Raw genomic sequence first — 27866 nt, 5'->3', positions numbered from 1 at the left:
AAGCTCTGATTGGCTCACGTACCAGATTGAGGGCGGAGCTAGCGTTCTGATTGGCGGCGTGGGCCAGATCTTCAGCCAGCTGTATGTTTTCTCTGATGCTGCTGTTGGTTTGAGTGGCGCTGGTGGCGTTTGCTGCCGCAGATCTGACCTCAGACAAAGACCTGAACCACAACAAACACATTCATTTTCATTATCCATTATATATTTATATATATATATATATATATATATAACAGATATTTTGAGTGTCACACACCTGTTAAGAGCTAGTGCGTGTATGCTGAGAGCTTGTGCGTGATCCTCGGCTCTGTAGACCAGCTGTAGGGCGTCTCTTTTGGTCAAATCCATCACTAAAGCATCCACGTGCTTCCTGAGAGCCGGACTCCATCCTTCCAGATCATTCTTTATCTCATCCAGAGTCTGGAACCACAAACAAACAAATGAGTTACATAAACCGCGTCATTAATATCTAAACAGAGTTAAACGAAGGAGAAACGCCACTTACGACTGTGCCATTGCTCATGTCTTCAGCGATATTGAGAGCATCGGTCAGTGAGTCTTGAGCTTCCTGTAGTTGCGTTTCTACCTCCTGGTTCAGACTGCTGACATTGCTTCTGGAGATCTGGAGAATAATCAAGATAATAATCAGAAATATTTATTGAGCAGAAATCAGAATGATTTCTGAAGGATAATGTGACATTGAATACTATGGCAAGTCGAATTAACACTTAATCTACAAGCCGTACTAGTATCTATTTTCATGCTACTAGTACTTGTTTTTTAGATATTAGTGCTAGTACTTATTCATTAGCTACTAGTGTTTATTCTTTAGCTACTAATCTTTAGTCTTTAGCTACTAGTGTTTATTCATTATTCATTAGTGCACTAATGTCTAATGCATAAGCACTAGTGTCTAATACATACGCACTAATGTCAAATGCATAAGCACTAGTTTACTAATGTCTAATGCATAAGCACTAGTGTCTAATACATAAGCACTAATGTCAAATGCATAAGCACTAGTTTACTAATGTCTAATGCATAAGCACTAGTGTCTAATACATAAGCACTAATGTCAAATGCATAAGCACTAGTTTACTAATGTCTAATGCATAAGCACTAGTGTCTAATACATAAGCACTAATGTCAAATGCATAAGCACTAGTTTACTAATGTCTAATGCATAAGCACTAGTGTCTAATGCATAAGCACTAATGTCAAATGCATAAGCACTAGTTTACTAATGTCTAATGCATAAGCACTAGTGTCTAATACATAAGCACTAATGTCAAATGCATAAGCACTAGTTTACTAATGTCTAATGCATAAGCACTAGTGTCTAATGCATAAGCACTAATGTCTAATGCATAAGCACTAATGTCTAATGCATAAGCACTAATGTCTAATGCATAAGCACTAGCGCACTAATGTCTAATGCATAAGCACTAGTGAACTAATGTCTAATGCATAAGCACTAGTGAACTAATGTCTAATGCATAAGCACTAGAAAACTAATGTCTAATGCATAAGCACTAGTGAACTAATGTCTAATGCATAAGCACTAGTGAACTAATGTCTAATGCATAAACACTAGTGCACTAATGTCTAATGCATAAGCACTAGTGCACTAATGTCTAATGCATAAGCACTAGTGCACTAATGTCTAATGCATAAGCACTAGTGTCTAATGCATAAGCACTAGTGTCTAATGCATAAGCACTAATGTCTAATGCATAAGCACTAATGTCTAATGCATAAGCACTAGTGTCTAATGTCTAATGCATAAGCACTAGTGAACTAATGTCTAATGCATAAGCACTAGCGCACTAATGTCTAATGCATAAGCACTAGTGAACTAATGTCTAATGCATAAGCACTAGTGAACTAATGTCTAATGCATAAGCACTAGTGTCTAATACATACGCACTAATGTCAAATGCATAAGCACTAGTTTACTAATGTCTAATGCATAAGCACTAATGTCAAATGCATAAGCACTAGTTTACTAATATCTAATGCATAAGCACTAGTGTCTAATACATAAGCACTAATGTCAAATGCATAAGCACTAGTTTACTAATGTCTAATGCATAAGCACTAGTGTCTAATACATAAGCACTAATGTCAAATGCATAAGCACTAGTTTACTAATGTCTAATGCATAAGCACTAGTGTCTAATGCATAAGCACTAATGTCAAATGCATAAGCACTAGTTTACTAATGTCTAATGCATAAGCACTAGTGTCTAATGCATAAGCACTAATGTCAAATGCATAAGCACTAGTTTACTAATGTCTAATGCATAAGCACTAGTGTCTAATGCATAAGCACTAATGTCAAATGCATAAGCACTAGTTTACTAATGTCTAATGCATAAGCACTAGTGTCTAATACATAAGCACTAATGTCAAATGCATAAGCACTAGTTTACTAATGTCTAATGCATAAGCACTAGTGTCTAATGCATAAGCACTAATGTCAAATGCATAAGCACTAGTTTACTAATGTCTAATGCATAAGCACTAGTGTCTAATACATAAGCACTAATGTCAAATGCATAAGCACTAGTTTACTAATGTCTAATGCATAAGCACTAGTGTCTAATGCATAAGCACTAATGTCTAATGCATAAGCACTAATGTCTAATGCATAAGCACTAATGTCTAATGCATAAGCACTAGCGCACTAATGTCTAATGCATAAGCACTAGTGAACTAATGTCTAATGCATAAGCACTAGTGAACTAATGTCTAATGCATAAGCACTAGAAAACTAATGTCTAATGCATAAGCACTAGTGAACTAATGTCTAATGCATAAGCACTAGTGAACTAATGTCTAATGCATAAACACTAGTGCACTAATGTCTAATGCATAAGCACTAGTTTACTAATGTCTAATGCATAAGCACTAGTGTCTAATACATAAGCACTAATGTCAAATGCATAAGCACTAGTTTACTAATGTCTAATGCATAAGCACTAGTGTCTAATGCATAAGCACTAATGTCAAATGCATAAGCACTAGTTTACTAATGTCTAATGCATAAGCACTAGTGTCTAATACATAAGCACTAATGTCAAATGCATAAGCACTAGTTTACTAATGTCTAATGCATAAGCACTAGTGTCTAATGCATAAGCACTAATGTCAAATGCATAAGCACTAGTTTACTAATGTCTAATGCATAAGCACTAGTGTCTAATACATAAGCACTAATGTCAAATGCATAAGCACTAGTTTACTAATGTCTAATGCATAAGCACTAGTGTCTAATGCATAAGCACTAATGTCAAATGCATAAGCACTAGTTTACTAATGTCTAATGCATAAGCACTAGTGTCTAATACATAAGCACTAATGTCAAATGCATAAGCACTAGTTTACTAATGTCTAATGCATAAGCACTAGTGTCTAATGCATAAGCACTAATGTCTAATGCATAAGCACTAATGTCTAATGCATAAGCACTAATGTCTAATGCATAAGCACTAGCGCACTAATGTCTAATGCATAAGCACTAGTGAACTAATGTCTAATGCATAAGCACTAGTGAACTAATGTCTAATGCATAAGCACTAGAAAACTAATGTCTAATGCATAAGCACTAGTGAACTAATGTCTAATGCATAAGCACTAGTGAACTAATGTCTAATGCATAAACACTAGTGTCTAATGCATAAGCACTAATGTCTAATGCATAAGCACTAATGTCTAATGCATAAGCACTAATGTCTAATGCATAAGCACTAGTGAACTAATGTCTAATGCATAAGCACTAGTGAACTAATGTCTAATGCATAAGCACTAGAAAACTAATGTCTAATGCATAAGCACTAGTGAACTAATGTCTAATGCATAAGCACTAGTGAACTAATGTCTAATGCATAAACACTAGTGCACTAATGTCTAATGCATAAGCACTAGTGCACTAATGTCTAATGCATAAGCACTAGTGCACTAATGTCTAATGCATAAGCACTAGTGTCTAATGCATAAGCACTAGTGTCTAATGCATAAGCACTAATGTCTAATGCATAAGCACTAATGTCTAATGCATAAGCACTAGTGTCTAATGTCTAATGCATAAGCACTAGTGAACTAATGTCTAATGCATAAGCACTAGCGCACTAATGTCTAATGCATAAGCACTAGTGAACTAATGTCTAATGCATAAGCACTAGTGAACTAATGTCTAATGCATAAGCACTAGCGCACTAATGTCTAATGCATAAGCACTAGTGAACTAATGTCTAATGCATAAGCACTAGTGAACTAATGTCTAATGCATAAGCACTAGAGAACTAATGTCTAATGCATAAGCACTAGTGAACTAATGTCTAATGCATAAGCACTAGTGAACTAATGTCTAATGCATAAACACTAGTGCACTAATGTCTAATGCATAAGCACTAGTGCACTAATGTCTAATGCATAAGCACTAGTGCACTAATGTCTAATGCATAAGCACTAGTGCACTAATGTCTAATGCATAAGCACTAGTGTCTAATGCATAAGCACTAGTGTCTAATGCATAAGCACTAATGTCTAATGCATAAGCACTAGTGTCTAATGTCTAATGCATAAGCACTAGTGTCTAATGTCTAATGCATAAGCACTAATGTCTAATGCATAAGCACTAGTGTCTAATGTCTAATGCATAAGCACTAATGTCTAATGCATAAGCACTAGTGTCTAATGTCTAATGCATAAGCACTAATGTCTAATGCATAAGCACTAGTGAACTAATGTCTAATGCATAAGCACTAGTGCACTAATGTCTAATGCATAAGCACTAATGTCTAATGCATAAGCACTAGCGCACTAATGTCTAATGCATAAGCACTAATGTCTAATGCATAAGCACTAATGTCTAATGCATAAGCACTAGTGTCTAATGTCTAATGCATAAGCACTAATGTCTAATGCATAAGCACTAGTGTCTAATGTCTAATGCATAAGCACTAATGTCTAATGCATAAGCACTAGTGAACTAATGTCTAATGCATAAGCACTAGTGCACTAATGTCTAATGCATAAGCACTAATGTCTAATGCATAAGCACTAGCGCACTAATGTCTAATGCATAAGCACTAGTGCACTAATGTCTAATGCATAAGCACTAATGTCTAATGCATAAGCACTAGTGAACTAATGTCTAATGCATAAGCACTAGTGTCTAATGCATAAGCACTAGTGTCTAATGCATAAGCACTAGTGTCTAATGCATAAGCACTAGTGTCTAATGCATAAGCACTAGTGTCTAATGCATAAGCACTAATGTCTAATGCATAAGCACTAGTTTACTAATGTCTAATGCATAAGCACTAGTGTCTAATGCATAATCACTAGTGTCAAATGCATAATCACTAGTGTCTAATGCATACGCACTAGTGTCTAATGCATAATCACTAGTGTCTAATGCATAAGCACTAATGTCTAATGCATTAGCACTAGTTTACTAATGTCTAATGCATAAGCACTAGTGCACTAATGTCTAATGCATAAGCACTAGTGCACTAATGTCTAATGCATAAGCACTAATGTATAATGCATTGGCAATTGTGTCTAATGCATAAGTAATAATATCTAAAACATAAGTACTAGTAGCATGAAAATAGATTAAATGTTAAAATGGCTTGCCATAGAAGACTGAGTAATTCAGCCTTGATCACAGCAATAAATTACAGTTTAACAGATAGTCACCAATTCTATGATATTTAGATTTTTCTGTATTTGTGTATTTGTGATCAAATGAATCCTCACAGTGAGCATCTGTAGGTTGGTGTGGATGTCATGGAGCAGGAGTCGGCTGTGGTTGTTGTGGCTCTTGGCCGTGTTCAGGGCCTCCTGGACCTGCAGGAGCTGCTGGTTGTATGTGTTGAGGGCTGTGGAGATGTTCTCCTGTCTGAAGTGGTTGTGATTGTAGGGCTTTGACATCTCATCCTGGACCTTCCCCAAGACAGACTCTGCAGAGCTGCACACACACAAACACACATGAAGTACGTTACACACTGGAAGAGTCATTGGCGTATCTGTGCAGAAGTAAAGCAGAAGAGTGTTTCATGCCTGAGCTCGTCCTCCGCAGTGGAGCTGCAGTGTGTCAGATCGAAGGTCCTGATCTTCTTCAGTGTGTTGCTGGTCTCCTCTAGCAGGACCGTACTGTTCATTTCATCTAGACCGTCGCTCACCGTCAGGTTCACTGAACTCACCTGCTCCATCAGGCCTGAGCCAATCACAGGAGAGCAAAGATTGCACAGCAGCCAATCAGATCATGTGTTTATTAAATTATATTTGCTACTGTCTCAGTGAGTAATGCATCTAAACAGATGAGATCTGTTCTATTCTATTATTGTAGTATTATTTATTTACTATTATATTATTTATTAATATTTTAAATTAGCTTTTATTTTTATATTTTCAGTTTAAGTTTTTACATCTAATATTTCAATTTTATTTCAGCTATATTTCAATTGAAAAAGATTTTTAATAGTTTTAGTAAACAATAACAACACTGGTTTTAGGTGAACTTTGATCAAGTAAAATAAAAAATAAAAAAATTGTTTGGACAATTTTAACTATAAAAATAGTTTAATAGTATTTTTAATATTTCTGTTTAACTTTATTTAGTTTTTATTTAGTAGTTTAGTATTTCAATAAGAAATTTTGCCTTGGCAATTAACAAAAATAAATGTTTTGTATTTTATATTGTTTATTTTATTTTATTTAAGGATTCTTTAAGTTAAGGAAAACCTTTGTAACAGTTTTAGTTAACAATAACAACTAGTTTCAGGGGCTTTACTTTTTTAAATAAAATTAAATATTTTAGTTTTTTAAATATTTATTTAGTTTATAATATTTATTTTAGTTTTAGTAATTTTAAGAGAAAAAAAAATTAATTTTTGGCACCTAAGTGAAATTATATAAATGTAATTTTTAGAAGTTTTTACAGCTAATATGTATACAGTATATTTTATTTATTTTAGTTTTATTTCAATTCACGAAAACGTTTTTTAGTTTTAGTTATAGGTTAGTTATTAGGTGCAATACACTTCAGCAAAGTAAAGTAAAAAAAAAAAAAAAAAAAAAAAAAATTTAGATTAAAAATAAAATTCTATTTAGCTTTAAATTATTTTATTTCAGTTTTAGTTTAAATAAATTTAATAAAAAAATAGAAAATAACTAACTAAAAATACGTTTTTTACTTTTAGTCATTGATAACAACTCTAATTTTAAATGCAATACTCTTCAGCAAAGGAATAAAAAATAATAATAATAAAAAATAAATAAAATTAAATTAATATTTTACCGTGGATGGCAGAGTGAATATTGTTGATGAGGTCCAGCAGCTGTTTGCCCTGAGAGACTCTCTCCTGTGAACTCAGCAGCACATCCTCACTGCCATCAAACACACTCTGGACCTACAGATGAAGACACACACAGATACACTGAGTCCCAGCGTCAGACACCGGCTGTAAAAGCAATGACGCAGCAATGACGAAGGTGAGCTGTACCTGTTGCTGCAGGTCAGTGATTGTCCTGCTCAGGTTGCTCAGATGCTCCTCTCGTGTGGTCAGCTGATAATCTGTGCTCTGCTCCCACGAAATCAGACTCTGCACATTCACACAGCAATTACTCATAGACAGTGTTGAGGGTAACGCATTACAAGCAGTGTTGTTTTTGACAACCATCTTAGATTTAGTCTTAGTCTTTTGGACTAAAATGCTTCTTAGTTTTAGTCAAATTTTAGTCACTTCTATATGTGATAGTTTTAGTCCAATTTTAGTCGACGAAAAGTCAAAAAGGTTTTAGTCTAGTTTTAGTCAAAAAAGGGAAAAAAGTAGTCTTTTAACAAATTAATGTAGGTCAGTAAGTATTTTGCTGTTGGGTAGTGTCACTTATAAGTTCTGAAAATAGCAGATCTATAGTTCAACACAATGTGAGCTTCCGGATCGACTATTTTCACCAATAATTACAATAATGAAGGAATGTTTTAGAACATAAAAGACAAACAAGGATGGAATGCTAAAACAGCTTGCCATACCAGTATAGCAAAGAGTATTTAATGCTAAAACAGCTTGCCATACCAGTATAGCAAAGAGTATTTAATGCTAAAACGGCTTGCCATAGCGTCAGATACTTTTTAAGTTTTAATTGGCATGCACAATAAGCGGAAATGTCATGCATTTTAAACGTCTGACGGACCACCCACTAACATTTTCGTCTATTCTCGTCTCGTCAACGAAAACTCACACACGTCTCGTCATGTTTTAGTCATCAACGAGCCATATTTATCTCGTCATCGTCTCGTTATCGTCATGAAAAAAAGTGGCGTCAACTAAATGATTTCGTCATCGTCATCGTTGATGAAAACAACACTGATTACAAGTAACGCAAGTTACGTAATAATATTACTTTTTCCAAGTAACTAGTAACGTAACACACTTTTTAATTGACAAGAACATTTCTGAGTTACTTTCCCCCCATTTATTGATTAAAAGCTCTCCTGTCCCCATGTTGAGAGAAATTGTGAGTAAGATGTTCCTTTAGTTCTAGAATAAATGTGAACATGCATTAATTCATCTCACTCACTAAAAAACAGATACAGTGTTCTTCAAAATGAATAAAAACTAATTCAAATTCAATGCAAACCTGCAATAATTATATATGTTAAATAATACAAATATCCTTATATATGTGTTTAATCCCATTTTATTAACCGATGTCTTTGTTTTCCTTTTTTCTATTGCTGAAGAGTTGACATTTGTTCTTCTGTGGTCTACTGTACAGACGTCAGTTTACTTTTCTCTAAGCCTGAGGCTTTTGCTGTGAAAAGGCTTTTACATTTGACAAAAATAACGCATTACTTTCCGTAAAAAGTAACTAAGTAACGTGATTAGTTACTTTTTTAGGCAGTAACTCAATATTGTAACGCATTACTTTCCTTAAAAAGTAACTAAGTAACGTGATTGGTTACTTTTTTAGGCAGTAACTCAATATTGTAACACATCACTTTCCTTAAAAAGTAACTAAGTAACATAATTAGTTACTTTTTTGGGCAGTAACTCAATATTGTAACACATCACTTTCAGTAAAAAGTAACTAAGTAACATAATTAGTTACTTTTTTGGGCAGTAACTCAATATTGTAACACATCACTTTCAGTAAAAAGTAACTAAGTAACGTGATTGGTTACTTTTTTAGGCAGTAACTCAATATTGTAACACATCACTTTCCTTAAAAAGTAACTAAGTAACGTGATTAGTTACTTTTTTAGGCAGTAACTCAATATTGTAACGCATCACTTTCAGTAAAAAGTAACGTGATTAGTTACTTTTTTAGGCAGTAACTCAATATTGTAACACATCACTTTCAGTAAAAAGTAACTAAGTAACGTGATTAGTTACTTTTTTGGGCAGTAACTCAATATTGTAACGCATCGCTTTCAGTAAAAAGTAACTAAGTAACGTGATTAGTTACTTTTTTAGGCAGTAACTCAATATTGTAACGCATCACTTTCAGTAAAAAGTAACTAAGTAACGTGATTAGTTACTTTTTTGGGCAGTAACTCAATATTGTAACGCATCGCTTTCAGTAAAAAGTAACTAAGTAACGTGATTAGTTACTTTTTTAGGCAGTAACTCAATATTGTAACGCATCACTTTCAGTAAAAAGTAACGTGATTAGTTACTTTTTTAGGCAGTAACTCAATATTGTAACACATCACTTTCAGTAAAAAGTAACTAAGTAATGTGATTAGTTACTTTTTTAGGCAGTAACTCAATATTGTAACGCATTACTTTCCTTAAAAAGTAACTAAGTAACGTGATTGGTTACTTTTTTAGGCAGTAACTCAATATTGTAACGCATCACTTTCAGTAAAAAGTAACTAAGTAACGTGATTAGTTACTTTTTTAGGCAGTAACTCAATATTGTAACGCATTACTTTCCTTAAAAAGTAACTAAGTAACGTGATTGGTTACTTTTTTAGGCAGTAACTCAATATTGTAACACATCACTTTCCTTAAAAAGTAACTAAGTAACGTGATTAGTTACTTTTTTAGGCAGTAACTCAATATTGTAACGCATCACTTTCAGTAAAAAGTAACTAAGTAACGTGATTGGTTACTTTTTTAGGCAGTAACTCAATATTGTAACACATCACTTTCCTTAAAAAGTAACTAAGTAACGTGATTAGTTACTTTTTTAGGCAGTAACTCAATATTGTAACGCATTACTTTCAGTAAAAAGTAACTAAGTATCGTGATTAGTTACTTTTTTAGGCAGTAACTCAATATTGTAACGCATCACTTTCAGTAAAAAGTAACTAAGTAACGTGATTAGTTACTTTTTTAGGCAGTAACTCAATATTGTAACACATCACTTTCAGTAAAAAGTAACTAAGTAACGTGATTAGTTACTTTTTTAGGCAGTAACTCAATATTGTAACGCATTACTTTCCTTAAAAAGTAACTAAGTAACGTGATTGGTTACTTTTTTAGGCAGTAACTCAATATTGTAACGCATCACTTTCAGTAAAAAGTAACTAAGTAACGTGATTAGTTACTTTTTTAGGCAGTAACTCAATATTGTAACGCATTACTTTCAGTAAAAAGTAACTAAGTAACGTGATTAGTTACTTTTTTAGGCAGTAACTCAATATTGTAACGCATCACTTTCAGTAAAAAGTAACTAAGTAACGTGATTAGTTACTTTTTTAGGCAGTAACTCAATATTGTAACACATCACTTTCAGTAAAAAGTAACTAAGTAACGTGATTAGTTACTTTTTTAGGCAGTAACTCAATATTGTAACGCATTACTTTCCTTAAAAAGTAACTAAGTAACGTGATTGGTTACTTTTTTAGGCAGTAACTCAATATTGTAACACATCACTTTCCTTAAAAAGTAACTAAGTAACGTGATTAGTTACTTTTTTAGGCAGTAACTCAATATTGTAACGCATTACTTTCCTTAAAAAGTAACTAAGTAACGTGATTGGTTACTTTTTTAGGCAGTAACTCAATATTGTAACACATCACTTTCCTTAAAAAGTAACTAAGTAACGTGATTAGTTACTTTTTTAGGCAGTAACTCAATATTGTAACGCATCACTTTCAGTAAAAAGTAACTAAGTAACGTGATTAGTTACTTTTTTAGGCAGTAACTCAATATTGTAACACATCACTTTCAGTAAAAAGTAACTAAGTAACGTGATTAGTTACTTTTTTAGGCAGTAACTCAATATTGTAACGCATTACTTTCCTTAAAAAGTAACTAAGTAACGTGATTGGTTACTTTTTTAGGCAGTAACTCAATATTGTAACGCATCACTTTCAGTAAAAAGTAACTAAGTAACGTGATTGGTTACTTTTTTAGGCAGTAACTCAATATTGTAACGCATCACTTTCCTTAAAAAGTAACTAAGTAACGTGATTAGTTACTTTTTTAGGCAGTAACTCAATATTGTAACGCATCACTTTCAGTAAAAAGTAACTAAGTAACGTGATTAGTTACTTTTTTAGGCAGTAACTCAATATTGTAACATCACTTTCAGTAAAAAGTAACTAAGTAACGTGATTAGTTACTTTTTTAGGCAGTAACTCAATATTGTAACGCATTACTTTCCTTAAAAAGTAACTAAGTAACGTGATTGGTTACTTTTTTAGGCAGTAACTCAATATTGTAACGCATCACTTTCAGTAAAAAGTAACTAAGTAACGTGATTAGTTACTTTTTTAGGCAGTAACTCAATATTGTAACACATCACTTTCCTTAAAAAGTAACTAAGTAACGTGATTGGTTACTTTTTTAGGCAGTAACTCAATATTGTAAAGCATCACTTTCCTTAAAAAGTAACTAAGTAACATGATTAGTTACTTTTTTAGGCAGTAACTCAATATTGTAAAGCATCACTTTCCTTAAAAAGTAACTAAGTAACGTGATTGGTTACTTTTTTAGGCAGTAACTCAATATTGTAAAGCATCACTTTCCTTAAAAAGTAACTAAGTAACGTGATTGGTTACTTTTTTAGGCAGTAACTCAATATTGTAAAGCATCACTTTCCTTAAAAAGTAACTAAGTAACATGATTAGTTACTTTTTTAGGCAGTAACTCAATATTGTAAAGCATCACTTTCCTTAAAAAGTAACTAAGTAACGTGATTAGTTACTTTTTTAGGCAGTAACTCAATATTGTAACGCATCACTTTCCGTAAAAAGTAACTAAGTAACGTGATTAGTTACTTTTTTAGGCAGTAACTCAATATTGTAAAGCATCACTTTCCTTAAAAAGTAACTAAGTAACATGATTAGTTACTTTTTTTAGGCAGTAACTCAATATTGTAACGCATCACTTTCCGTAAAAAGTAACTAAGTAACGTGATTAGTTACTTTTTAGGGAATAACTTAATATTGTAATGCATTACTTTTAAAAGTAACTTTCCTCAGCACTACTCATAGACACATTACCAATACGATGCATGCAGACGAGCTCCTGTGACTGACCTTGACCTCTCTGGTCTGGTTCTCAAGGGTCATCAGCTGGCTGTACGGCGCCAGAACGACACCCGACAGGTTCAGAGAAGTGATGGAAACGTCTAAAGCGTCCAGATCGTCTAACAGGACTCCGGTGCAGTCGTCATCACATGCTGCAGGATGTGGATTGTCCAACGTCATCACTGTTGTTTTTGGATTTGTTTTGAATGATTCTGTACTGTATAAAGCGCTGTTACTCACACACACACTGCTCGCTGACCAGAACGTGTCTCTCCTCGCACTGGTCACACAGATGACCTCTGACCCCAACCTTACACTCACAGCGGCCGGTGCGTCCGTCACAGACGCCGTGGAGTGACCCCGCCCCGCTGCACTGACACACCTGGCACCGCCCGCCTGGCTCTGACGGGTTACCATAGAAACCCACCGAACACCTGCGGGAGACATGAGAGAGTGTTAGTGCATGAGTGTGTGTTTATGAGTGTGTGTTTATGTGTGTGTGTGTTCATGTCACATGACCTCACCTCTCACAGTAACGGCCCTCGTATCCTTCCTCACAGCGATCGCAGCGGAAATCACCGGCGCCCTCTAACACACACGTCGAGCTGAAACTACACACACACAACATATCAGCACACAACAACTAGTGCTGGACCATAATAGGAAATGAAATAAAAATAGCAATATGATGTAATAGGTTGTAAATAAATAAATACATATTTTATTTGTAAAAAAAATTAATAATAATAATGATAAAAAAAAATAAAACCTTAATATTATTAATTAAAACAAATAATTATTTTGATTTATGATGTAATATTTTTATTAAATAAATATTTTATTTGTTAAAAAATAATTATATATATATATATATATATATATATATATATATAGTTATTTTTTAACAAATAAAATATTTAATTTATATATATATATATATATATATATATTAGTGGTGGGCCGTTATCGGCGTTAACGTGCTGCGTTAACGTGAAACTCTTATCGCGCGATAAAAAAAATATCGCCGTTAATCTATTCTCAAATTTGGGTTGGGAGCTTGGTCTAAACTACGCAAGCTATGATGACTTTCACCTTGATAGTTTAACGCGGATGAATATGGTCGCGCGTTTAAGTCTCCTCCGCCAAAACACAGACGGGATCGAGTCGTCCTCCATTCATAAAAACCGAATCTACTATAGCGAAATGCCACGTAAATTCGTCGTTTTTTTTGATTCATAAATCAAATGTTGGTCTGTCACTTAATTCAAATCGCGATATGGACTAGTGTATGTGAAAACTGAAATGCAAAAAGACCGTTTTAATATGAATCCGATATGTTCCGTTTGCCTGCTGTATGTATGCATGGCGGAGACGAGCTTTTACTACACGCATACTGAAACACACGTGACGCTCCCGGTAATTTTTGGCATTTTCATCTCACATGAACAGATAAACTCAATCGCCCAAACTGCTGTGAGTGTTACTTCTACCGTTTCATTTGAGAAAACTAGCATCATATCATACTGTATGACACAGAAACTTCACGGCAACCTGTCAAAATAAAAGTACGGTGTAACATGTAATGGGCTGGGTAGGTGTTGACGTTAAAAAAAAACACAATCTAATAGGGAGACAAAATAATTTCATTGTTTGTTAGTTAGTTAGTTTACACAAGTACATCTAATTGAACAATTTATTTCCATCAACAAATTATCATAGAACAGCTTTATGAGCTTTATGATCCATTCTCAAAGACTTTAAGTCATTATTTGGGTAGCACACATATTCTGAATGCCTTCATCAGAATTCAAATTAGCCATTTTAATCTAGATTAATCTAGATTAATTCCAAGATTTAATCTAGATTAATCTAGATTAAAAAAATTAATCTATGCCCACCCCTAATATATATATATAACTTAATATTTTTAATTAAATAAATATTTGTTACAAAAGAAATATATATATATATATATATAACTTAATATTTTTAATTAAATAAATATTTGTTACATAAGAAATATATATATATATATATATATATATATATATATATATAACTTAATATTAATAATTAAACAAATAAATATTTATTTGTTACAAAAAACACACATATAATATTTTTAATTAATTAAATAACTATTTTATTTGTTAAAAATATATATAACTTTATATTTTTAATTAAATAAAGTTTTATTTGTAAAAAAGAAAAAATATATATACACATTAATATTTTAATTAAATAAATATTTTATTTGCTAAAAAAATATATACACACATTAATATTTTTAATTAAATATTTTATTTGTTAAAAAAAAAAAAAAGTATATATATACAGGGTGCGATTTGTGAAAAAACCAGAGGGGGGATGCTTCTGAAAACTTTTTTTCTCTCTCCATAGGCAGAAGTTGATCAAACTGTTGGTGTAATCTGTTAACATCGCGCATTATATACCCGTCTTTTTAGACAAGAGCCAGATAATGAGTGTCAGGTCATGAAATGTTTTTAATACGACGGAAGCTGTATTATGTGATCACAATTTAATAAAAACATGGCAAGTTAGGCCTATTAATAGTAATGATTTAATTGCAAACAACGAATACATTTTATAGAGAAGGTGAGCAAAGTATCAACGGAGCTTTTAGGAAACTCAGAATCAGTAAACCACTGCGTCGCAAAAAGATTCACTGTTTACTTCAGTATTAGTTTTATTTATTTTTAGTACATCAAAAGTTTTTTTTAAATATTTAATTTTAGTTAACATTTACTTTATTTCGAATGACGTTTATTTTTATAATGTTTTTGATTACACTATATATTTTTTATTTAATAACAGTAAATACTATTATTATGTACATTCAAAAAAGTCTTCAGAATATAAAAAATTAATAAAAAATATTTAATTATTATTTGTATCATAAATTTTTTTTCACATCTTAATATAGCAGAAAAATATATTAAGAGTAATAAATATTGTTGTGCATCTCTAACATGAGCCGCTATTTAATTTCCAGCACTGCTACAGGTAAACATGACCATGTGACCCCAGCAATGTATGTGACCTCACCTCTGACCCCGCAGCGGACAGGCGCACAGCGAGCAGTCACTGACGGAGCCCCGCACCTTCCCATAATACCCTGCGGCACACAGGTGACAGTGCTCTCCGGTGGTGTTGTGCTGGCATCCCTGAACACACAAGGATTTCAGAATCTCAAACAGCTGCTTTTCTGTTTAATATCAGTTAGTTTGGATGAAACAGCTCTGTGTTTCTCACCAGACATTGGCCTGTTTCCAGGTCACATGACAGACTGTGGTTGTTGCACTGGCAGGGGACGCAGGGCTGAATGAGCGGCCGGTTTCGACCCTTCATATTGAGCTCAGACACCGCCTGGCGGTAATATCCCGGCGCACACTCCTGGAGCACAGAGCATCATGGGTAAAAACATCAGATGAGTCATCAAAAGTTAATTATGTTTTAAAATACTAGTAAATATCGAAATATGATTAGAATCTATAATATTAGATGATGGAGAGGTGTTTATCTGACCTGACACGAGAGTCCAGCGTATCCCAGCGGACACTCACACGTCTCTATCAGCCGCGCCACGTCTCCGCCTCGAGGAACCTCATCCGCCTCCAGCGCCGTTTCCATCGAGATGTTCGAGATCCTACAGAGAAGAAATCATGAATTCAACACTCTGTTTATTTGTTCCTAATCATATTTACATATCTGGTATTTACATGATAATTCAAATAATTCTATTTTTTATTTTTAATAAATGTACTATTATTTATTTCTAAATTTACATTATATATATATATATATATATATATATATATATATATATATATATATATATATATTTATATATATATATATATAAATAAATAAATAATATTTTATTTTCATTATTAATTATTCATATTAACATTTACCACTATGCCAGGAATTACTATTATTTATTACTAATACAATAATTATATATATTTAAATTATTTTTTTGATTATTCGATTGTTATTATTAATATTATTTATTTGTATTTGTTCCTATTTATATTAACATATTCATCACTATGGTATTTACATAATAATCCAAGTAATTCTTAGTAAGTAATTTTTTTCTTTTTAATAAATGTATTATTTATTATTAAATTTAGAATTAAGAATTATATATATATATTAGGGCCGGGACTCGATTAAAAATTTTAATCTAATTAATTAGAGGCTTTGTAATTAATTAATCGAAATTAATCGCATTTTAATCGCATGTAAATATTTGACCTGAGAACAGTGAGAATTAAGATTTTTACATGGATTTTTAGTATACCATTGAATAATGACTGAATACATAAGCTTAAGCAACAAAATATTGTTTATTTTTGTTCAACCAAGTCCAACAGACCAGTGCAATATTGCCATTAAAAGTGTAGCAAGAGGCACGTTCTTTAACGAGTCTTTCATTCCGAGAACTCTGCTCTTGGTGTTTGCTTAATTATGCATTTAAACTTTAATGACCAAACCTATCATTATAAATGTTGCTGCACATGGAATATAACGCGGATAACATTTAAAAAATAGTTTTTATCAGGTTACACACTGATTATTTATCACTCAAACCCCTTTCTCTACCTGTCCGTTGGTCGCGTATATCCTCCATGTTTGTAGTTTTTTAACACTTTTCATGCGTGTTTGTAGTTCTAATCGAATCCTCGTTCACGGCGCAGTGTGTTGCGGGCAATATAAGCAGTTAAGAGTGTGCATTGATCGTTAAGTAGTAGACCATCCGGGAATCTTTGGAATACTTTTTAAACATACTACGATTTGGGACATACAATACTATTTAGGACGGACGTCTTTTGCTTGTCTGAACGCTAGTTTGTGCTCCAGTATAATCGGTCCGCCGAATCTCATCTAGTGAGAAACGTTCCGCGGTGCAAAACGTATTGCGATTAAAATGCGTTAAAAAATTTTAACGCGTTATTTTTGTGTAATTAATTAATCTAAATTAACGCGTTAAAGTCCCGGCCCTAATATATATATATATATATATATATATATATAGTTTATTATTATTTATTTAGATGAACATGAATCACTATTTCGCTATAAATGGTATTTACATGATAATCCAAGGAATTACATTTATTATTAATTATTAATTTGTTATTTACAAATATTTTCTTATTTTTATCATTATTTTTTCATATTCATATTAACATATTCTTCACCATGGTATTTACATGATCTTCTAAGTAATTCTATTTTTTATTAGTAGTAAGTGTATTTATATATACATATGTATACACACAGACATATATTTATATTGTATTTTTTTTATTCAGATTCATCACAATCTAAAGAATTATTTTTCCCCATTATTGTTACTATTTATTACTTATATATATTTTTTATGAAACTTTTGTTTAGAATACTAGAGGTATTCTAAAAAAAAGGAAACACGTTTGTATTCATAATATACACTACCAGTCAAAAGCTTTTGAACAGTAAGATTTTTAATGTTTTAAAGTCGTCTCTTCTGCTTACAGACCTGCATTTATTTGATCAAAGTACAGCAAGAACAGAGAAATTCTGAAATATTTTTACTATTTAAAATAATTGCTTTTAATTTGAATATATTTTAAAATGGAATTTATTCCTGTGATTTCAAAACTGAATTTTCAGCATCATTTCTGCAGTCTTCAGTGTCACATGATCCTTCAGAAATCATTCTAATATACTGATCTGCTGCTCAAAAAATGTATTATTATTATTATGTTGAAAACAGTGGAGTATAATTTTTTCAGGCTTCTTTGGTGAATAGAAAGCTTTTCTGAAATAGAAATATTTGCAACATTATAAAATCAATTTAATAAAGATCAATTTAAAGCATCCTCGCTAAATAAAAGTATTCATTTCTATCATTCAGAATGGTATAGTGTATGCTACAAAAGCTTTTTATTTTTAGATACATGCTAGTCTTTAGATCTTTCAATTCATCAAAGAATCCTGAAAAAGTACTCAACTGTTTTAAAAACTGATAATAATAATAATAAATGTTTCTTTTTTTTAATTTTTAATTTATTTTTTATTTTACTTATTTTAAATACAAAAAAATTTCAAAATAAATGTAGGCTTTAAATGCATTGCATTAAAAATCCCACTGTTCGAAATCCTTTGACTGTCCGTGTACAAAAAGAAATACGTCACATTATTGATTTTAAACGCGAGCCAATGTGAATGCTTGAGAAATGACCTGCTCTGCTGAAGTCCCGAGCCGTACGACGCTTTGATGACGATGTACTCCACGTTACTCAGCACCGACATGAAATCAGCGTGACTCACAGCTTCATCAGACACCGAGTTGAAATACTTCCACTTGTGCTGCACACAAACACCAGAACATGGTCAGAGAGCCTGGATTACAGAACAAACGTAGAAGTGATGTAAACAGACTCACCTCGGTCAGAGGAACCTCGTGTCTGGTGCGGACGCCGCTCTCAGGTGCGGGAAGATCGATGTAGATGACCAGCTTACGCAGGTGTCCTCCTCTCATCAGAACCTGAGGCTCATGGTTGACCAGACCGACGCCGTCCAGAGCGGAGAACGCCACCGTGTAGGAGAGACTACCTCCGTACGACAACAGCTACGAGAGAAACAACAGAACAACATTAATGAAACAACAAATAAATACAACAATAAACATAAAATGAATGAACAACAAAAAACTGCTGGATCAGTACTTTTAATGTTTTTAAAAAAAGTTTCTAATACTCATCTAGGCTGCGTTTAATTGAAAAAAAAAGTAATATTTGTGAAATATTATTACTATGTAAAATAACGTTTTTTTATTTTAATATACATTAAAAAATAATTTATTCCTGTGATCTAAGCTGAATTTACAGTCTTCAGTGTCACATGATCCTTCTGAAATCATTCTAATATGCGTTTTTTTTTGGAACCTATGATACTTTTTTCTGTGCTACTTTTTTCTTTAATAAATGAAAAGTTAAAAAGAACTGCATTTATTAAAAATAGAAAATCTTTTGGAAAAAATTAAACTGCCATTTTAAAGTTTGTGATTAGTGTCTTTTTTTAAATAAATGAATACTTTTATTCAACAATTACGTGTTAAATTGATAAAAAAGTGATAGAAAAGACTCATATTGTTAGAAAACATTTCTATTTTGAATGCTATTACTCTTAACGTTTTATTTATCAAAGATTCCTGAAAAAAGTTTCACAGGTTCCAAAAAATTCATATATAAAGCAGCACAACCGTTTCCAACATAATGATAATTCTAATAATAAATCAGCATATTAGAATGATTTCTGAAGGATCATGTGACACTGAAGACTGGAGCAATGATGCTGAAAATTCAGCTTTGCATCACAGAAATAAATTATATTTTAAAATACATTAAAATAGAAAACCATTATTTTAACCTGTAATAATATTTTACAATATTACAATTTTTTTCTGTATTTTTGATCATTTTACTGGGCATTTTAAACTTTAAAAACGATAAAAATCTTACTGATCTCAAACTTTTCAACAGTAGTGTAAATACAGAAACAAATACATAAATTATATTAATATAAATACATAAGAATAATAAAAATATATAAATAAATAACAATAAATCTTAACTTGAAAATAAATAAATAAAAATCTATCAAAATACCCAGATGAAAAACAATAAAATAAATAAACTTTATTCACATACGACAGCAACTAAGAGAGAAAAAACAATTACACAAAAGAACAACATCTGGGTGCAACAAATAAATACATTAATAAATATTAATTATTTAAAAAATCTATATTAATAAATATACCAAATATATAAATAAATAAAAATAAATATTAACATGAATATAAACAAACAAACAATGTCAAAATGACAAAATGAAAAGAATAAACAAAAAACTATATGCACATTTACAATGGAAGGATATTTTATAATCTTCAACAATACCTTGTTAGCGTGGTATTTGTTGGGAAGTCTCCAGTAATACGGTGCTGTGAGGACAGAAAGACTGTCCAGGTGAGACGCGTCCAGCAGCATCTCCTGATCGCTGTAATAAACGCCCTCCAGCGTCCCCTGCAGGTCACTCTGAGACACCACACGCAGCAGAGCCGGAGCAGAGCCCAGCGTGATCTGAATCACACAGAAACACTTATTAAAATACACGACACATGAAAACACATTAATAAAATATCAACATCAGGATTCCCCTGCGCCGCTGATAAATCTTTAGTTCAATGGCAACGGAAATAATGTTGTATTTGGGTTTAGAAAAACTGTAGATGTGTCACCTGATTCAATAATGACTCTTAAAGAACGACTCAAAAGAATCATTTACTCACTGACTGGATCTTAATATGAAAAACATGCACTAAAGGGCTGTTTTATACACAAATCAGCATATTAGAATGATTTCTGAAGGATCATGTGACACTGAAGACTTATATAAATTGTATTTCTCAATATGTTCACATGGAAAACAGCTGTTTTAAATCATTAAAATATTTGACAATTTTTACTGTATTTTTGATCAAATAAATGCAGCATTTGTGAGCAGAAGAGACTTCTTTCAGAAACAAGTCTTACTGAGCCCAAACTTTTTTTGAAAACTTCAATTCATCTTTGAGTGACTCATTGATTCATTCAAATGATTAATTCCAAAACACTAATTGATTCAGGAACAAAACAGCTGACTGTCTGTATGAGTGAATAATTGAATCATTTATTCAATCGATTTGTTGAAATCTTCAATTCATTCAGGAATAAAACGGTTGACTGTCTTTGAGTGACTCATTGATTCATTCAAATGATTCATTCCAAAACACTAATTGATTCAGGGACATAACAGCTGACTGTCTGTATGAGTGAATAATTGAATAATTTATTCAATCGATTTGTTGAAATCTTCAATTCATTCAGGAACAAAACGGTTGACTGTCTTTGAGTGACTCATTGAATCACTGATTCATTCAAATGATTCATTCCAAAACACTAATTGATTCAGGAACAAAACAGCTGACTGTCTGTATGAGTGAATAATTGAATAATTTATTCAATCGATTTGTTGAAATCTTCAATTCATTCAGGAACAAAACGGTTGACTGTCTTTGAGTGACTCATTGAATCACTGATTCATTCAAATGATTCGTTACAAAACACTAATTGATTCAGGGACATAACAGCTGACTGTCTGTATGAGTGAATAATTGAATCATTTATTCAATCGATTTGTTGAAATCTTCAATTCATTCCGGAACAAACGGTTGACTGTCTTTGAGTGACTCATTGAACCATTGATTCATTCAAATGATTCGTTACAAAACACTAACTGATTAATGGACATAACAGCTGACTGTCTGTATGAGTGAATAATTGAATCATTTATTCAGTCGATTTGTTGAAATCTTTAATTAATTCAGGAACAAAACGGTTGACTGTCTTTGAGTGACTCATTGAATCACTGATTCATTCAAATGATTCGTTACAAAACACTAATTGATTCAGGGACATAACAGCTGACTGTCTGTATGAGTGAATAATTGAATCATTTATTCAATCGATTTGTTGAAATCTTCAATTCATTCAGGAACAAAACGGTTGACTGTCTTTGAGTGACTCATTGAATCACTGATTCATTCAAATGATTCGTTACAAAACACTAATTGATTCAGGGACATAACAGCTGACTGTCTGTATGAGTGAATAATTGAATCATTTATTCAATCGATTTGTTGAAATCTTCAATTCATTCAGGAACAAAACGGTTGACTGTCTTTGAGTGACTCATTGATTCATTCAAATGATTCATTCCAAAACACTAATTGATTCAGGAACAAAACAGCTGACTGTCTGTATGAGTGAATAATTGAATAATTTATTCAATCGATTTGTTGAAATCTTCAATTCATTCAGGAACAAAACGGTTGACTGTCTTTGAGTGACTCATTGAATCACTGATTCATTCAAATGATTCGTTACAAAACACTAATTGATTCAGGGACATAACAGCTGACTGTCTGTATGAGTGAATAATTGAATCATTTATTCAATCGATTTGTTGAAATCTTCAATTCATTCCGGAACAAACGGTTGACTGTCTTTGAGTGACTCATTGAACCATTGATTCATTCAAATGATTCGTTACAAAACACTAACTGATTAATGGACATAACAGCTGACTGTCTGTATGAGTGAATAATTGAATCATTTATTCAGTCGATTTGTTGAAATCTTTAATTAATTCAGGAACAAAACGGTTGACTGTCTTTGAGTGACTCATTGAATCACTGATTCATTCAAATGATTCGTTACAAAACACTAATTGATTCAGGAACAAAACAGCTGACTGTCTGTATGAGTGAATAATTGAATCATTTATTCAGTCGATTTGTTGAAATCTTCAATTCATTCCGGAACAAAACGGTTGACTGTCTTTGAGTTACTCATTGAACCATTGATTCATTCAAATGATTCGTTACAAAACACTAATTGATTCAGGGACATAACAGCTGACTGTCTGTATGAGTGAATAATTGAATCATTTATTCAGTCGATTTGTTGAAATCTTTAATTAATTCAGGAACAAAACGGTTGACTGTCTTTGAGTGACTCATTGAATCACTGATTCATTCAAATGATTCGTTACAAAACACTAATTGATTCAGGAACAAAACAGCTGACTGTCTGTATGAGTGAATAATTGAATCATTTATTCAGTCGATTTGTTGAAATCTTCAATTCATTCCGGAACAAAACGGTTGACTGTCTTTGAGTTACTCATTGAACCATTGATTCATTCAAATGATTCGTTACAAAACACTAATTGATTCAGGGACATAACAGCTGACTGTCTGTATGAGTGAATAATTGAATCATTTATTCAGTCGATTTGTTGAAATCTTTAATTAATTCAGGAACAAAACGGTTGACTGTCTTTGAGTGACTCATTGAATCACTGATTCATTCAAATGATTCGTTACAAAACACTAATTGATTCAGGGACATAACAGCTGACTGTCTGTATGAGTGAATAATTGAATCATTTATTCAATCGATTTGTTGAAATCTTCAATTCATTCCGGAACAAACGGTTGACTGTCTTTGAGTGACTCATTGAACCATTGATTCATTCAAATGATTCGTTACAAAACACTAATTGATTCAGGGACATAACAGCTGACTGTCTGTATGAGTGAATAATTGAATCATTTATTCAATCGATTTGTTGAAATCTTCAATTCATTCCGGAACAAAACGGTTGACTGTCTTTGAGTTACTCATTGAACCATTGATTCATTCAAATGATTCGTTACAAAACACTAATTGATTCAGGGACATAACAGCTGACTGTCTGTATGAGTGAATAATTGAATCATTTATTCAATCGATTTGTTGAAATCTTCAATTCATTCAGGAACAAAACGGTTGACTGTCTTTGAGTGACTCATTGAATCACTGATTCATTCAAATGATTCGTTACAAAACACTAATTGATTCAGGGACATAACAGCTGACTGTCTGTATGAGTGAATAATTGAATCATTTATTCAATCGATTTGTTTAAATCTTTAATTCATTCAGGAACAAAACGGTTGACTGTCTTTGAGTGACTCATTGAATCATTGATTCATTCAAATGATTTGTTTCAAAACACTAACTGATTAATGGACAAAACAATTGACTGTCTTTATGAGTGAATCATTGATTCATTAATTCAAATGATTTGTTCGGAAACACTAACTGATTCACAAATTGATGAAGGAATCATTAAATCATTCATTCAACCAATTTGTTGAAAACTTCAATTCAACTCTTTGAGTTTGTCACTGATTCATTCAAATGATTAATTCCAAAACACTATTTGTTTCAGGAACAAAACCGCTGACTGTCTGTATGAGTGAATAATTGAATCATTTATTCAATCGATTTGTTGAAATCTTCAATTCATTCAGGAACAAAACGGTTGACTGTCTTTGAGTGACTCATTGAATCACTGATTCATTCAAATGATTCGTTACAAAACACTAATTGATTCAGGGACATAACAGCTGACTGTCTGTATGAGTGAATAATTGAATCATTTATTCAATCGATTTGTTGAAATCTTCAATTCATTCAGGAACAAAACAGTTGACTGTCTTTAAGTGATTCATTGAATCACTGATTCATTCAAATGATTCGTTACAAAACACTAATTGATTCAGGAACATAACAGCTGACTGTCTGTATGAGTGAATAATTGAATCATTTATTCAATCGATTTGTTGAAATCTTCAATTCATTCAGGAACAAAACAGTTGACTGTCTTTGAGTGACTCATTGAATCACTGATTCATTCAAATGATTCGTTACAAAACACTAATTGATTCAGGAACAAAACAGCTGACTGTCTGTATGAGTGAATAATTGAATAATTTATTCAATCGATTTGTTGAAATCTTCAATTCATTCAGGAACAAAACGGTTGACTGTCTTTGAGTGACTCATTGAATCACTGATTCATTCAAATGATTCGTTACAAAACACTAATTGATTCAGGGACATAACAGCTGACTGTCTGTATGAGTGAATAATTGAATCATTTATTCAATCGATTTGTTGAAATCTTCAATTAATTCAGGAACAAAACGGTTGACTGTCTTTGAGTGACTCATTGTATCACTGATTCATTCAAATGATTCATTCCAAAACACTAATTGATTCAGGAACAAAACAGCTGACTGTCTGTATGAGTGAATAATTGAATCATTTATTCAATCGATTTGTTGAAATCTTCAATTCATTCAGGAACAAAACGGTTGACTGTCTTTGAGTGACTCATTGAATCACTGATTCATTCAAATGATTCGTTACAAAACACTAATTGATTCAGGGACATAACAGCTGACTGTCTGTATGAGTGAATAATTGAATCATTTATTCAGTCGATTTGTTGAAATCTTCAATTCATTCAGGAACAAAACGGTTGACTGTCTTTGAGTGACTCATTGAATCATTGATTCATTCAAATGATTTGTTTCAAAACACTAACTGATTAATGGACAAAACAATTGACTGTCTTTATGAGTGAATCATTGATTCATTAATTCAAATGATTTGTTCGGAAACACTAACTGATTCACAAATTGATGAAGGAATCATTAAAGCATTCATTCAACCAATTTGTTGAAATGATTAATTCCAAAACACTAATTGATTCAGGAACAAAACAGCTGACTGTCTGTATGAGTGAATCACTGAATCATTTATTCAATCGATTTGTTTAAATCTTTAATTCATTCAGGAACAAAACGGTTGACTGTCTTTGAGTGACTCATTGAATCACTGATTCATTCAAATGACTCGTTACAAAACACTAATTGATTCAGGGACATAACAGCTGACTGTCTGTATGAGTGAATAATTGAATCATTTATTCAATCGATTTGTTGAAATCTTCAATTCATTCAGGAACAAAACAGTTGACTGTCTTTGAGTGACTCATTGAATCACTGATTCATTCAAATGATTCGTTACAAAACACTAATTGATTCAGGAACAAAACAGCTGACTGTCTGTATGAGTGAATAATTGAATAATTTATTCAATCGATTTGTTGAAATCTTCAATTCATTCAGGAACAAAACGGTTGACTGTCTTTGAGTGACTCATTGAATCACTGATTCATTCAAATGATTCGTTACAAAACACTAATTGATTCAGGGACATAACAGCTGACTGTCTGTATGAGTGAATAATTGAATCATTTATTCAATCGATTTGTTGAAATCTTCAATTAATTCAGGAACAAAACGGTTGACTGTCTTTGAGTGACTCATTGAATCACTGATTCATTCAAATGATTCATTCCAAAACACTAATTGATTCAGGAACAAAACAGCTGACTGTCTGTATGAGTGAATAATTGAATCATTTATTCAATCGATTTGTTGAAATCTTCAATTCATTCAGGAACAAAACGGTTGACTGTCTTTGAGTGACTCATTGAATCACTGATTCATTCAAATGATTCGTTACAAAACACTAATTGATTCAGGGACATAACAGCTGACTGTCTGTATGAGTGAATAATTGAATCATTTATTCAGTCGATTTGTTGAAATCTTCAATTCATTCAGGAACAAAACGGTTGACTGTCTTTGAGTGACTCATTGAATCATTGATTCATTCAAATGATTTGTTTCAAAACACTAACTGATTAATGGACAAAACAATTGACTGTCTTTATGAGTGAATCATTGATTCATTAATTCAAATGATTTGTTCGGAAACACTAACTGATTCACAAATTGATGAAGGAATCATTAAAGCATTCATTCAACCAATTTGTTGAAATGATTAATTCCAAAACACTAATTGATTCAGGAACAAAACAGCTGACTGTCTGTATGAGTGAATCACTGAATCATTTATTCAATCGATTTGTTTAAATCTTTAATTCATTCAGGAACAAAACGGTTGACTGTCTTTGAGTGACTCATTGAATCACTGATTCATTCAAATGACTCGTTACAAAACACTAATTGATTCAGGGACATAACAGCTGACTGTCTTTTTGAGTGAATCACTGAATTATTCATTCAACCAATTTGTTGGAAATTTCAATTCATCTTTGAGTGACTCACTGATTCATTGATTCAGATGATTTGTTCAGAAACAAAACAACGGACTGTCTTTGAATGAATCATTGATTCATTAATTCAAATGATTTGTTCAGAAACACTACTTGATTCACAAATGAATGAGGGAGTAATTGAATCATTCATTCAACCAATTTGTTCAAAACTCTGGTTCATTCAGTGTCGTTTTGAGCCGCACAGTGGTTAATTCTACTTTTACTGTTTTTCTGTTTATTATTAGCATGCTCACCGGCACTCGTATCAATCCGCCGAGCTCCTCACAAACGCTGGACACACCAAAACAGAAGCACGGACTGCAGCCGGATGGATTCTGATCCGTCAATCCGAACGTCCCGCTCTTACACTCGTCACATCCGCTGCCGCCCACATTCTCCTGAAAACACAGAGATAAAAAACAGCATTAATGATGATGTACTGGCACATATTACAACTTACTGAGGCGTCGCTGTTGTCACCTTGCAGGAACACTGGCCGTGATCCTCGCATCCACACACTCCCAGAGTCGGGTCGCAGAACTCCTCTCGTGTGCCGTTGGGGTTGCAGTTGCAGGCGGTGCATTCTGGGAAGCGTTTGTAGCCCAAAGCGCAACGGTCGCATCTAAGGCCGGAGAATGCAGGCGTGCAGGGACACTGACCCGAACGCAGATCACACTGAGACGCACTCGAGCCCACGCCGCTGCACTCACACGCCTGCACACACATATTA

The 27866-nt window shown here is 32.6% G+C and overlaps 1 protein-coding gene across 1 annotated transcript in view; it reads right to left on the bottom strand.

The window, feature by feature from the left end:
* The window catches only part of lama1 (laminin, alpha 1), a 153434-nt gene that overhangs the window by 18662 nt on the left and 106906 nt on the right, over positions 1-27866 (bottom strand). The window contains 18 exon segments of the mRNA XM_073831219.1: positions 23-161; positions 257-420; positions 506-622; positions 5767-5977; positions 6070-6226; positions 7310-7421; positions 7515-7613; positions 12506-12648; positions 12737-12930; positions 13021-13107; positions 15563-15681; positions 15770-15910; positions 16043-16163; positions 18750-18877; positions 18954-19139; positions 20473-20655; positions 27391-27534; positions 27617-27850. Of these exon segments, the coding sequence (XP_073687320.1) occupies positions 23-161; positions 257-420; positions 506-622; positions 5767-5977; positions 6070-6226; positions 7310-7421; positions 7515-7613; positions 12506-12648; positions 12737-12930; positions 13021-13107; positions 15563-15681; positions 15770-15910; positions 16043-16163; positions 18750-18877; positions 18954-19139; positions 20473-20655; positions 27391-27534; positions 27617-27850 (2679 nt within the window).

This window comes from Garra rufa, chromosome 24, assembly GCF_049309525.1.
Source record: "Garra rufa chromosome 24, GarRuf1.0, whole genome shotgun sequence".
NCBI lineage: Eukaryota > Metazoa > Chordata > Actinopteri > Cypriniformes > Cyprinidae > Garra > Garra rufa.
The sequence above is the reverse complement of the archived record's forward strand: the minus strand, read 5'-3'. Positions and strand labels throughout refer to the sequence as shown.